General features: G+C 31.6%; 2 protein-coding genes across 3 annotated transcripts in view; one reads left to right on the forward strand and one right to left on the reverse strand.

Annotated features, from left to right (window-relative positions):
- Positions 1–7,944, forward strand: part of LOC111632698 (guanine nucleotide-binding protein-like 3 homolog) — a 36,615-nt gene extending 28,671 nt beyond the window's left edge. The window contains exons 9-11 of the mRNA XM_023377199.1: positions 2,456–2,693; positions 2,763–2,904; positions 7,856–7,944. Of these exons, the coding sequence (XP_023232967.1) occupies positions 2,456–2,693; positions 2,763–2,904; positions 7,856–7,917 (442 nt within the window). The 3' untranslated portion in view covers positions 7,918–7,944. The remainder of the gene's footprint in view (positions 1–2,455; positions 2,694–2,762; positions 2,905–7,855) is intronic.
- Positions 7,945–8,889: 945 nt separating this feature from the next.
- Positions 8,890–12,676, reverse strand: part of LOC111632706 (GTP:AMP phosphotransferase AK3, mitochondrial-like) — a 21,984-nt gene continuing 18,197 nt past the window's right edge. For both annotated transcript variants that reach the window (XM_023377208.1, XM_023377207.1), the window contains exons 4-5: positions 11,857–11,975; positions 8,890–10,831 (exon numbers count right to left, since the gene is read on the reverse strand). In XM_023377208.1, coding sequence (XP_023232976.1) covers positions 10,738–10,831; positions 11,857–11,975 — 213 coding nt within the window. In that variant the 3' untranslated portion in view covers positions 8,890–10,737. The remainder of the gene's footprint in view (positions 10,832–11,856; positions 11,976–12,676) is intronic.

Below are 12,676 nucleotides of genomic sequence, written 5' to 3' on the forward strand. Positions count from 1 at the left end.
TATTTTTGAGAAGATAAAATTTATAAGATTCGTTTAGAAAGTAATGCACCAGAATTTATTTTGCTACTAGTATGGCACATACAACTATGAAACTTGGGCATCTAGTTGCTTCCTTTGGTTATTAATGTTATTTTTGAACAATCTCCGTCCTTGTCTTTGGCCATATGCTGGCATTGAAGGAGGGTGTGTACACTGGCTTGGTACAGATCTCATTCCTGTGCATGCAAGCGTTTCCTCATGGCACTAACATGTTTGTTCAACTGGAACTTTATCCCACAAAGTGCATTTTTCAAAGGACCAAAAAGATAAAAATCTGGTAGCACTAAATTGGAACTTTATGGTAGATACAACAATATTGTAAAACCCAGTTTTGTGATAGCCATGCAAGTCTCTGGACTTGTGTGTGGCCTTGCATTATTGTGCTGAAGGAGCAAGCTGCACAGGCCCTTCTCAATTCTGATATGTTGATAACGTTTCTTCATCTTTTTTAGTGTGATGATATAAGCCTCTGAGTTAATGATGGATTCTTTAGGAATTACAACCATCAAAATGTCCCAAAATAGTGATCATAACCTTTCCTGCTGACAAAACAACTGTTTTTATCCTTCTACAGAAGGATAAAATCAGAACAATCACCGGAATGGCACCATCCACTGTAGTGGATGGTGCCATTCCGGTGATTGTTACTTCATTTTGGATTCAAAGTGGTGCACCCAAGTTTCATCTCCGCTGGTGATGTAAGCCAAGAACTCATTGCAATCAGACCCATAGTGTCACAAGAGTTCTGATGCAGTGGTTTTCCTTGCTACTTTTTAGTTGATCGTGAATATACTTTGGTATATCCAAGTTCATGGATGATTTGGTGAAAAACTTCTTGCACTAATGCATGGGCATTCTTCCAGTGTTGGAATGTAATGCATTGTTCCTCCCAGCCATTTCATCAACATATTGCATCATGCCTGCCATGATAGTCATAGTGAGATGACCACTTTGCAGCAATCTGCTATACTTACTGTTGATGACTTAATGCATTTCGCCCAATGACCAACATTGTTTTGGTTGACAGCTGCTGTACCGAAGACACCACACAATTGCTTGTGAATGTTTCTGACAGTTTCCCTTTTGGCAACGAGGAATTCTATTGGTGCATGCTGCTTGGAACATACATCGCCAACATTTGCCATTTTTCAACGAAGCTGTAGTGATTTTGTCACAATTTTCCACATTACAAAAGCCATGCCACATCAGTCTTCATTTCCCAGATATAAATTAAGTGCATTACTTTTTGAACAAACCTTGTAATTTAATGTTAAGAAAATGTAAAAGTCAAATATACACATAAATTCACTATTTATCACACTGGAACTACTAAACAATTTACACACCTGAACCATTTACGGTGTGATCATGCAAAATTCGGTAAACAAACGTTTTCGAACGAATTTCTACTTATAACAGATATCGAACATCTTTATAGAAACTGATTGGAACCTGAAGCAGAATCCAGAAGGGGTTCGAAAACGTTTGTTTACCGAATTTTGCGTGATTACACCGTAAATGGTTCAGGTGTGTAAATTGTCAAATATACTCATTTCTTTGATGATAAGAATCAGAACAATGGCTAATATATAAAATAATATTTATCTTTTATTGATGTTATATTCAATAGAGCAGAGGGACACAATATTGTTTTGTGAATAGGTTTAATGTTGAACCTTGACATATGACTTTTGGCATATTTTACAGAAAATGCATTTGCCACTGTTATATTTGTATTTGCCCCTACTTCTGTGCACATTAAGACTCGATGTTGTTATTAAACCCATCCATCATTCGAGAAAGATTTTGATTTGAGGAATAAAAATATTAGAATTTATATATTTATTTTTCATATTTTTATCTGCATCCTTTACTACAATAGGGCATTTTAAGAGTTTCTTCAATTACAGATGTACCTTGATAATCCGACATTCTCAGTAGTCTGACGCACCTCCCGTCAAGGTACCTGTCCCCGTTACGTATCTGCTTGCAAAGAAGCATGTCGCAACGTGAATCTTCCCACCCAATTCTTATACGATGGCACGCATTTCGTGTGTTTACCGTGAGCAGTTCTGTTTGAACAGTTGGAGTAGGGAATATTGTAGGCCGCTGCTAGCAAAACAATGCCAAATATGCAATCACTTTTGGTAATCCAACACCCCTTTGGTCCCATACCTGTCAGATTATCAAGTGACAACTGTACATTTAAAGTGGAAAAACAATTTAATTTATAATGTCAAAAGCACGTTGATTTTTAATATTTATCGTGTGGACTACTTGAAGTATCAATTTTTTTAATGAAATTTTTTCCTTATCTTATCTTATGTAAAGACTTTTATCTTGCTAATAATAATTGTAATTGTTACTACCAAGCAAATATATAAATTATAGTATGCACAATTTTAAACTGTTTCAGAGGAAAGATAAAATATTTCACTCATCCTCCGATCGACAGAGAACGTCCATCATACATCAGTGCCGAAATAGTTGCTGAAATGGGAAAAGATTTTAACCTGACTTTACTCGAAACCGAAGAGAATGAACTTAACGACCTGGTCGTTGTCACTCCAAATGAGGCATTGGAAGTAAAAAGTAAAGAAGAAAAAATGGATGATGATAACCATCAAATATCATTATTTATAGACGAAAAAAAGGTTTTTTTTCTCTACCCATTTTACTTATTGTATATAGATGGCAAATATATATATAAAATATTTTGATAGAACCAAGAAAACATTTCAAACAATAATACCCAAAAAATATCACAAGATGACGATGACGTAAAGAAATTATTAGCTGGAAAATGTTTGAACAAAATGAGGAAAAAAGAACTTAAAAGATTAAAAAAGAAAAGAAAAAGAGCAGGTAAGATCATAATGGCATTTTATTCATTTAACTAGAATGGAATTACTCTCTGTACATGTCTAGAGAATTTGTAAGCATTTTATGCTTACAAATTCTCTAGACATGACAAATTCTATAGAGATATTTTATGCCCTTCTATTGTGGTGCTTAATATCACAAAATTATATTCAATGGACATAATTTGTGTCTTCATTATTGAAAAACACTTTTTTCCCTTGAATTTTAGGCATGTTGCAAATTTTTTTTTCTGATTATATTTTAAATTCAGCAGAAATTCTATCACATAAATGGATAAAGCACACAATTGTTTTCATGCTTTATATTTTCATGTTCATTGTGCAAGAAAAACATTAGAATGCTAAAAAAAATTTACTGGGCCAAGTGCTATTTCCATTATGTTTATATGGCTAGTGTATTTCTCCAAAGTAACATGTGCTATACATTGAATACCATGTTAAAAAGAAACTGTGTAGTGCACTATTTACCAATAATTATTTATATTGATCTTATGTCTTAGTCTTAGGTCTTTCTGTGCCAAGTGGCATGCTGGGCAATCAGCTATCTCCGGCGAATACAATGGTTTTGGCATCATCTCATGGAATTCTAATCTTTTTATGTAGAGTATCAGTTTCTTTGTGGTCCGTGTTGTTTCCACTGCAAGGCTACTTTTGGTAAGCATTCCTCGGCCAGATGAAGTACATGCCCTGCAAAACACATTCTGCACTCTGTAACAATGTCCTGTAGTTCATGTAGGCCACTTCTAGGAACTTAATACATATTGTGACTTATCACAAATGAGGGATGATTCTGAGTATCCTTCTAAGATAGAAACTCAATGTATTCCATCAATGCTGAGTAAGTTTTGTGTCTTCCCATGTTTTGTAGGCATAGATTGCAGTTGGAATGACAATGGTGTTGTAGAGACATATCTTAGTCGCTATACTGATTACACACAGTTTCCAAAAGATAGCCAATGGTTTACCACATCTGCATTTTATATTGGCTTCAATGCCTCCATCTGGTGATAATATGCTGTCAAGGAAGCAGAACTCCTCCACTTCATTCATTGTTAGACTCCCAATTGTGATTTTTACTTTGCCTTTTTATCACTGCCGATCTGCAATCTCGCCCTTTCAGCCTCATGTTTGAAGCTTATGGTCATACTCTGCACCTTTGCTGATGACATTGATTTCAGAAATGCACCCAAAGTCCAGATCTGCAAGTTGCATGTCTTCTCCATGGAATTCCTGTATCAGGGATAACCATTGCTTGTTTCATTATAAAATCTGACCAAGAGGGACCAGGAGTAATGGTGAGAGAATGCAGCCTTGCCTAACACGAATTTCAATTTTGAAGAAATCTGTGTATCCATCCCAGGACTGTGGAGTCGGTAAAAAACAATGAACTTCTACTCCGACTCCGGCAAAATTAAATACCAAGTCATTTTATGGGGAGTTACCCTACTCTGAACTATGAAAAGTGCCCCAGACATTTACCCAAATACTTTTACAGTTAGTATTTTTAATATTTTTAATATTTAATTTACATTAATATTTATTTGTATAAAAAAGTAAATTTTTTATTTGTATAAAAAAAGGGGAGTGATAAAATTCTACATCTGCATATCTTTATTCTACAGCTTTTGCACTTCAATTTCACCTTTCCAGAAAAGTTAGTCCAACTAAAAAATTTGCGATCTAGCTACTTCAGAAAAATAGAGTACTTATTTAGAGTGGGGATAAGAGAGGAATGAATTGATGATAATCAAATTCAATTGGGTCAAAAAAATTTAACTATTAAACACAAATACTACAAAGAAAACTATTGGTACATATTTAATAAATTAAATTGTTGCATTTTGTATTTAAAATAAATGAATTATAACAAAATACAAATACATTTTTAAAAAATTACTAAATTAAATTTAAAATGCCAGAGTTGGAGTTGACACATTTTTCCCAACTCCAACTCCTCTGGCCAGAAATTCTTCCTGACTTTGACTCCACAGCCCTGATCCATCCTCTGTCTTGTATCTGGAATCTAATAATTTTAAGAAATTTATACAGCAGGTAACGTATTGTGATATGCTGCAAGATCTAACAATATTCCACAGTGATTCACAATGTTGACTTTAAATAGTCTTTGAGAATGTCTAAAGTTAATTAGAAAAATGTGTGTAGTTCCAGAAACCACTGATATGATATTCAGAAGAACACAGATCTGTCTACAGCATGATTTCCCTCTCTGAAGCCAGCTTGCTCTTCCCTCAAGATTGGTCCAATTGCTTCCCTTAACCTCTGTAAGAGAACTAAGCAGAATACCTTTCCATGAACCAAGAGAAGTGGTAATGCCTCTCCAGTTGTTCCTAAGAAAGGAAAGCTTGCTGATTGTCGGTTTGACTATTATGCTTCCTTGCCAGTCCCTGGGGACATTTTCCTTCCTCCAGCAGTTGTTCAGGAGGTGTGTGAGAGCCTGCATGTTGTAATTTTCTCCATACTTTGGGAGCTCTGCTGTGATCTCGTCAAGGCCTGCTGCTTTGCAGTTTCATCTATTGTGATCTCACCCACTTTCACCTCTAGATCTTTTGAGGTGTTGAAAGTGTAGAGATAAAAGATGGTTGGTTTAACATCTCATTAAAATGTTCCATCCAGCATGCACTTTGTTCTTCTTTACTGCACAGGATTTTACCGGTTTTATCCTTTATGAGAGCATTATAATTATTCTCTGTGAACTAACTGGGGCAAAATGACATAGGGATTTAGGGTTATTCCTCAACACTTTTGCATTCAATCCAGACCTGTTTATCAGCATAACTCTATTTGCTAGTGGTGATTTGGCCTGGTCTCTTATTTGTTTTACATTTCTTTTTTTTCTAGACTTTAGAGAATTAAAAGCTAGTAGCTTTCTTTCTTCATCAACATATCACACAAGGAGCAGTTGTTTATGTAGTTTTTTATTAAAGGAAATGTATTTCAGGTCTTAATGACCTCTCTTCAGTCCTCTTTTTTTTTTTTTTTTGTAAAGTCTAAGATAGATATGGGTTACATAATACAGAATAATACATATAATATTTTAACAAAATTTCTTAAAACAACTTTCTAATGTTAATTGTAACCAACAATCAACCATGTAAGTATGTTCGGTAATTGACTTCGTAATCAGTTTACTAGGGTTGCTGCAGGGTTTGGATCATCTTTGAGTATGCAGCTGCATCTATATGGAAGGGCAGGGTAGCTTCACCAGATGGGGGGGCCATCTGGGGAGGTGGGGTGGGATGCAATCACAGTTGGATACTACCTCTTATGGAGGAGGATTTCCAGATGTCACTAATAGTTAAAAACATAAAATGAACTTGAAATCACGAAAATAGACTGTCATTTTTCATATAATTTCCTTAAATATATATATAATTATTAAGTGGGATCTCACAACCTTCATTATTGCAATGTATGGCTATAGCAGAATTACTGTAATTAAATTTAATAGCATGTGAATCTTCTTTTAGGTGAAACTGGAAGAACCCTAAAAACCAAACTATGTATTGGTAATTCATTGGTAGCTGCAGGATATTCTATATATAATGTTATTTCGTTTCATTATATCAATATTTTGAATAATAATTTCTTTAGTTATTAGTAAATACAGGGGCTAGAGTTATGTTAAGTGGTTTTAATAATTTTTTAATTTTTTCAAAAGTGTGTGAATGTACATTTTTTATAAGTTGTTTATTTACACATTTAGAAAATCTTTCAACTAAATTCCATGTTCCAATTTTATGTCATTGGTGTTTAGTATTGAGTTCTGTATTGAACACAAAATGTTCTCATGGTTTTGTTTCTGCACTGTCATAGAGGATGATGAATCAATAGCATCACACTGAGAGTTTTGGTTTTGCCGAAGTCTGTTTATTGTTTCTTTTAGTGGTGGCAGTTTCTACATGGTGGGGTTGCCAGTCCCATGCCCAACCCTCCTTTCTCATCTGGGCTTGGGACTGACAATGGCTGAGTAAAACAAACTGAATGTTTCAAATCCTGATTTTACATATCATTGAAATTTTTAATTGATATATTGGATAGTCAAAAAGTTCCTGGAAATGTGGTATGGCACTTCAATGGTGATTAGGTAAGCATTTCCAGATGCTTACCTAATCACCTTCAAAGTAGAACTATTTGGCACATAAGCACTTCCCATTGTCGGAAGATTTCTTTTGTAATATTTGGGAATTTGGCCATTTTCAGGTCGGACAGTGTGTTACTGGTCATTTCTATGTGAAAGTTTTGAATAGGTTGTTTGTTGCGTGGCAATTCCTTGCCAATGAACAACTTCCCATTACATTATACATACTGCTGTACTCATTGTATTCCCCATGCCAAAAATGGATTTCAGAGGAATATATTTCACAACCCCAGAGGATATCAAATCAAATGCAATATCCAAACTCCCACATATTACAAAAGAAGCCTGTGACAGAGCAAGTGCACCAAAGAGTCCAATTTTGAAGGTAGTATATATGGCAATGCTTACGTAGTGCTATACCACAAAACTGGGAACTTTTTGACTCCCTGTGTAATTTATATAATTCTCTATCATTTTCATAGAAGGGAAGTTCATTTTCATTCATTATAAGTAGCTAAAATAGTGAATAATAGTAGCAATTATCAAAATTATTATATTTCCAGCAAATAAAAGACTAATGAGTTATCATAATAGGAATATGTAAACATTTAGTATACTATGATAGGGCATGCACTCCTTCAAATAACATTTCATAATAAAGACCTGAGAAATATTTCTCAGGTCTTTATTATGAAATGTTAGTGGAAGACTGAAATTATCTCCTGGAAATAGTAATGTTGTAAACATCCCAAAGCCCAATAATATATTTGGAAAACTTTAGATTGATCTAGTCATAAAAGTTTCCTATACTGATTGTTTTTGTTCTATCTTACAGAAAAAGCGGCAAACAAATTAGCAGATTCTCTGGATGCTGCTCTGTCTTCATTGGGAGATTAACATTGTCATTAATAAAGAAATAAAAATTCTTTTAAAACAAAACCATTTTATTTTATTTTATTTTATTTTACAGTAACCAAATGTTAATTAACATAATAATTTAGTTTAATAATGTTTAAATTTAATGAGTATGGGTGCTTCCAGTTGCTCCACTTGCTTGGCAATGACATCATCATTTCTATTAAAGTTAAAAACTATTGACATGGCAGTAGATGGTGTTGAAAATAGGGGGAAAAAATTATAGTGATGTATTTGCAGATAAAGATTTACTGAACCTTTATGTATCCTACCTCTTAATGCTTGTGATCGAGACTGACATTATCTAGTTCAGGAGTTGCAAACTGGTAACCTGTCAACGGTACAATGATTTCTTTTTTAAAAATCAATGGTTCCAACATCTTGCAGGGATCAGGTGTTTACAACTTAACAATTAGAGGCCCTTTTATTATATTGTAATTTTAAAAAAAAGCTCTGTTTTTGTTTACTGGTCTTTAATATATTTCACAGGCCCTTTACCACTTAAGTTTTGGGCCCAATTTAGTCTTTCAAAAAATGTTGTATTATTAAACTATTGACTGCCATTTTATTAAGGAAAGTCATTTGCTTAACAAGTGAGATTTGTAACTAGGAGCATCCTATATTTCAGTTGTAAGATATGTTAATACAGTAGAGCGTCGGGTAACCGATTATGTACAAAAAAAAATATTAACCTATCCCATGTTGAATTTTCATTGATGTTAAGGCTAACGTAAATTTTTTAAAATAATAATCGTGGCTATTGTATCATTAAAAATTATTTCTTTATATTTTTTTTGTTTGGAAGTTAACCTAGTATCTAAAACGTTTGATTCAGCACGACATAGTCCGGCTGGAATGCTTTCGGATAAACAACGCTCTACTGTACTGATAAAATTTCATTAAAAACAGTTCAACCCTTAACATTCAATTTTAAAAACTTTTATCAAAAACATTCCGTGAAATACAAAATTGAAAACAATACATTGAATGCATTGTGTAAATCATATTAATAATAGTTCTATAATTTTTAATTAATGAAATTTGTTAAAATGTTTTAGCCTGCAATGCCAAAGGGCTTTACCAAGGTCAAGGTTATTGAGCACAAGAAATTCTCTTTTGTATGTTGGTACTGGTAAAAGGATTAATCTTAAATTTTGTTCTCTAAAATAGTATTCATTTTTTAACCAAAATGAAATTACATATGATATTGTAATACAGTAGCCTCTTGTTATATTGTGGATTTAGATATATCGCACTTTTTTGTCCGTGATTATTTTAAATCTGTCTCTCAGAAATTTTTGTCACTTTATACGTTTTGCAGCTACTTCGTCATTTTTCATGGGCAGCTTAACAAACCTGTGATGGATGGGGAAAAGTTAAGAAAAAAAAAAAAAAAGACAGTCCGATACCAGTCATCCAGGTTAAAAGTACTAAAGTATTTATACATTGTGCATTTGTGATAAAGCTTTTACAATTTACAAGAAAAGTAGCACACTTACTTACAGGTTTGCCTTGGATAATATGGTAGAACACTAACCAGCTAATGCAGACAACATTTGAGCATCAATCTAATTTCTTTAGTAGAATAAAGCAAAACGTTTAACATCCCAGTACGAATGTTAAGAAATTTGCTATAAAAATATAATAAAAATTCTTTACAATGCCAATATATTTTTTTAATTGTTCTATGCCCGATCAAAGGATTAACGTCGAATAACAATAATACAGCATAAGAAATTTAAAATCTCCCTCCAAATATTTTAAAAATTAAAAGGCTTTTTAATTTATAATCTGCAAATCCAAAAATCAGTTGCTCGTATGAACATATGGCAATATTTAAATAGGCTTACAAATTTATATGATGAGACTTTCTTTATAAAAATAATTTATTGATATTCATTTATCTTAAATATTGACACTTGAACTTTGCTTTATTTTACTCGAAATTGGGAAGCGAGCGCGCGCACATGTTATAAAAATTGCTTAATATTGGCGTCCCTAAATTTTGAATTTAAAATTATAAATCTGTTTATCTTAATTTTCATTATAGAGATTTTTTACACAATGCACTCAATAATTAAAACTTTTATCCACAATACTTTGATATTATTAACAACATTATTTATACATTTTATAAAAAGTATTTAAACAATCTGAACACTTTTAAAATGTTTCTTAAATAAATTTTATGGTATTTTGTAACATTTTATCAAAATAAATATGGCTGTCTTTAAATAGTAGCATCAACATTTTATCTTATAGAGATTTCTTTTAAATGAAAAATGTAAAAAAATCATTTGCATTAATTTTTGAAATTATTGTTTTCTTTTCCAAAGTATCTCTCATAATAGAGCATCTGGAATGAAAGGAAGTAATCTGAACACAAAAACGAGCATTTGTCATTTCTAACTGTAGTACCAAACAACAACAATTTTTGATACTTCTGGTTTGACTGATTAACAAATGTGACAAAATGTACATTTTCTACTTCTAATAATGTATATTTATATATTTTTTTCCCTTCTCTTTTGCAATAGTGATCTATATCTATCTAAATTTTAGAATAATTTAACTACAGTATATTATCTTGTAAGATCACAGCATATAAAAAATATACAAATTTATGTATATAATTATAAGATAAGTTATCTTCTTTCTAAAAATAATACTAATTCTCACCTGTAATCTCTAGATGTAAGAGTATCTAATATAGCTTGATTACACCACAAAACAATTTAGATAGGACACTTTCCACAATAATATATATATTTTTTTCTTACCCCTGCTACTGTAAAACAGTAATTATTTTGGAAATAACTGTTCTAGCATATTTTTTACTCTTGGCCATATTTCTTTGGATTCTTTTCCATAAAATATATGTAAAAGATGTTTTTCACTGAAAGTAAAACAATAAAGTCATATTTAAAATCATTGAAAAATTAATTATATATGCATACATAATTATTAAAAATATTTCTTTTGAATTGATAAGATATAAGTTTAAAAAGAGTTATTTTGAGTATTGGATCTATGCCAACAGATTAGCAAGTCGAGCAAATGTTCATAAGAACATTAAAACTGCCATTCAAGAATAATTTAATAAAATTATTCAGACAATTCTCGGATAACTGTTTTATAACAGAAATTTTAAATAATTTCATAATTATAAATTGGAATATCTTTGTGCAGTTGTACATGCAGGTTTATAATCTTTTATTATATTGTACATATAGGTTTTTAATCTTTGTAAAATCTCCCTTTGTAACTTAACTGTATATTGAATCTAATAAATTTTGTATTCGTGTCATGTTGACTGGTGTGATAAGCCCTAATATATTAACTTAAAACAGTTAATTTATAATACATTTAATAAGTTTAAGGGCAAAAACAATATCATTAAGTTTAGAACATTTATGTTTTAAACTTTTTTGTGGAATACGTGAGAGCCTCTGATGATGTGCTTGTCAGCTGAAAATACTTATCTGTATTTACTATAGTCCTGAAACCAATAAAAGTCTGATTTGTTAAAAGTTAATTTACAAATACTATATTTTTTGTCTTATAATATGCACATTGTATTGGACGCATTACATTTTTTAGGAAAAAAATATTCTTCACAGTACAATATGCTTATGTATTGGCTTTGGCTTATAGGACACATCATAATTTCCAGATATACAAAAAGTAATGCACATTTTCTGAATAAATTAAAACTTTTTAAATCGAACGCTATGTTAATATATTTAATGAATATATCCCACAGTTTATTACTAAATAAATATTTGTCTTCTTATTGTTCAAAACTTTGTTTTTATAAAACAACAGTTAATAAGCCAATTATGACATATTTTTAACAGCCAATAATTATCCCACAAAATTAATTCTTTGCGAGTGAAAAGTTTTTAAATATTGAAAATTCACCTATAATAATCCAACACTAATTGTGTTTCCTTTCTATAAGTATCCAACCTTGCTTTTATCGTCTCAGGTTTGTCATCGTCCCGTTGAATTAATGGTTCACCTGTGACATCGTCAATACCCTGATTTTAAAAAAAATTATATAATTTTGTTTAATTTGTAATAATGAATATGAATTGATCTTAATAATGATTTAAAGAAATGTAATAAAGAAGAATTACATCCTTAAAAATAAGTACAAAAAATTTTTTCTAAAGAAAGAATCCACTGGCTAAAAAAATAAAAATTCCTTAAAATCTACACTTCAAATAGATGCAATAAAGACGCTTAAAATAAATAACACAAGAAAAAATTGTTTTCTCTTGAAAATATATTTCAGCTTTTAAATCATTGCTAAATACATGCCTAATCATTGCCGAAACCATTTACAGTAGAGCATCAATTATCCGACTCTCGATCAACCGTCACATCGGTTAACCGACCGTTCTAGTTGGAAAATTTCAAATGTCCGCTAGTGATGTGGCGCTACAATATTTGGCTATGTCTTGGCTACTTTAATATTATTTTTGTTAAATTTTTGCGTGTTTTAGGCTGGCTTGACCATGAAAGGGAGGCCAGTATTTAAACGAGGCTTAATTTTCTAATTATGAGTGGTTGGTTGTTTTGTGAGCAATAAAATAATTTAAAAATAATTTTTAACTATACAATAGCAACGATTATTATTTTAAAAAATTTTTGTTAGGCTTAACATCGATGAAAATTCAACGCGAAGTAGGTTAATAGTGATATACTAATATACTAATTACATGGGATATAATAATAT

The sequence above is a fragment of the Centruroides sculpturatus genome, unplaced genomic scaffold (genome assembly GCF_000671375.1).
Source record: "Centruroides sculpturatus isolate CEXI.00-Female unplaced genomic scaffold, Cexi_2.0 scaffold787, whole genome shotgun sequence".
Taxonomy (NCBI): domain Eukaryota; kingdom Metazoa; phylum Arthropoda; class Arachnida; order Scorpiones; family Buthidae; genus Centruroides; species Centruroides sculpturatus.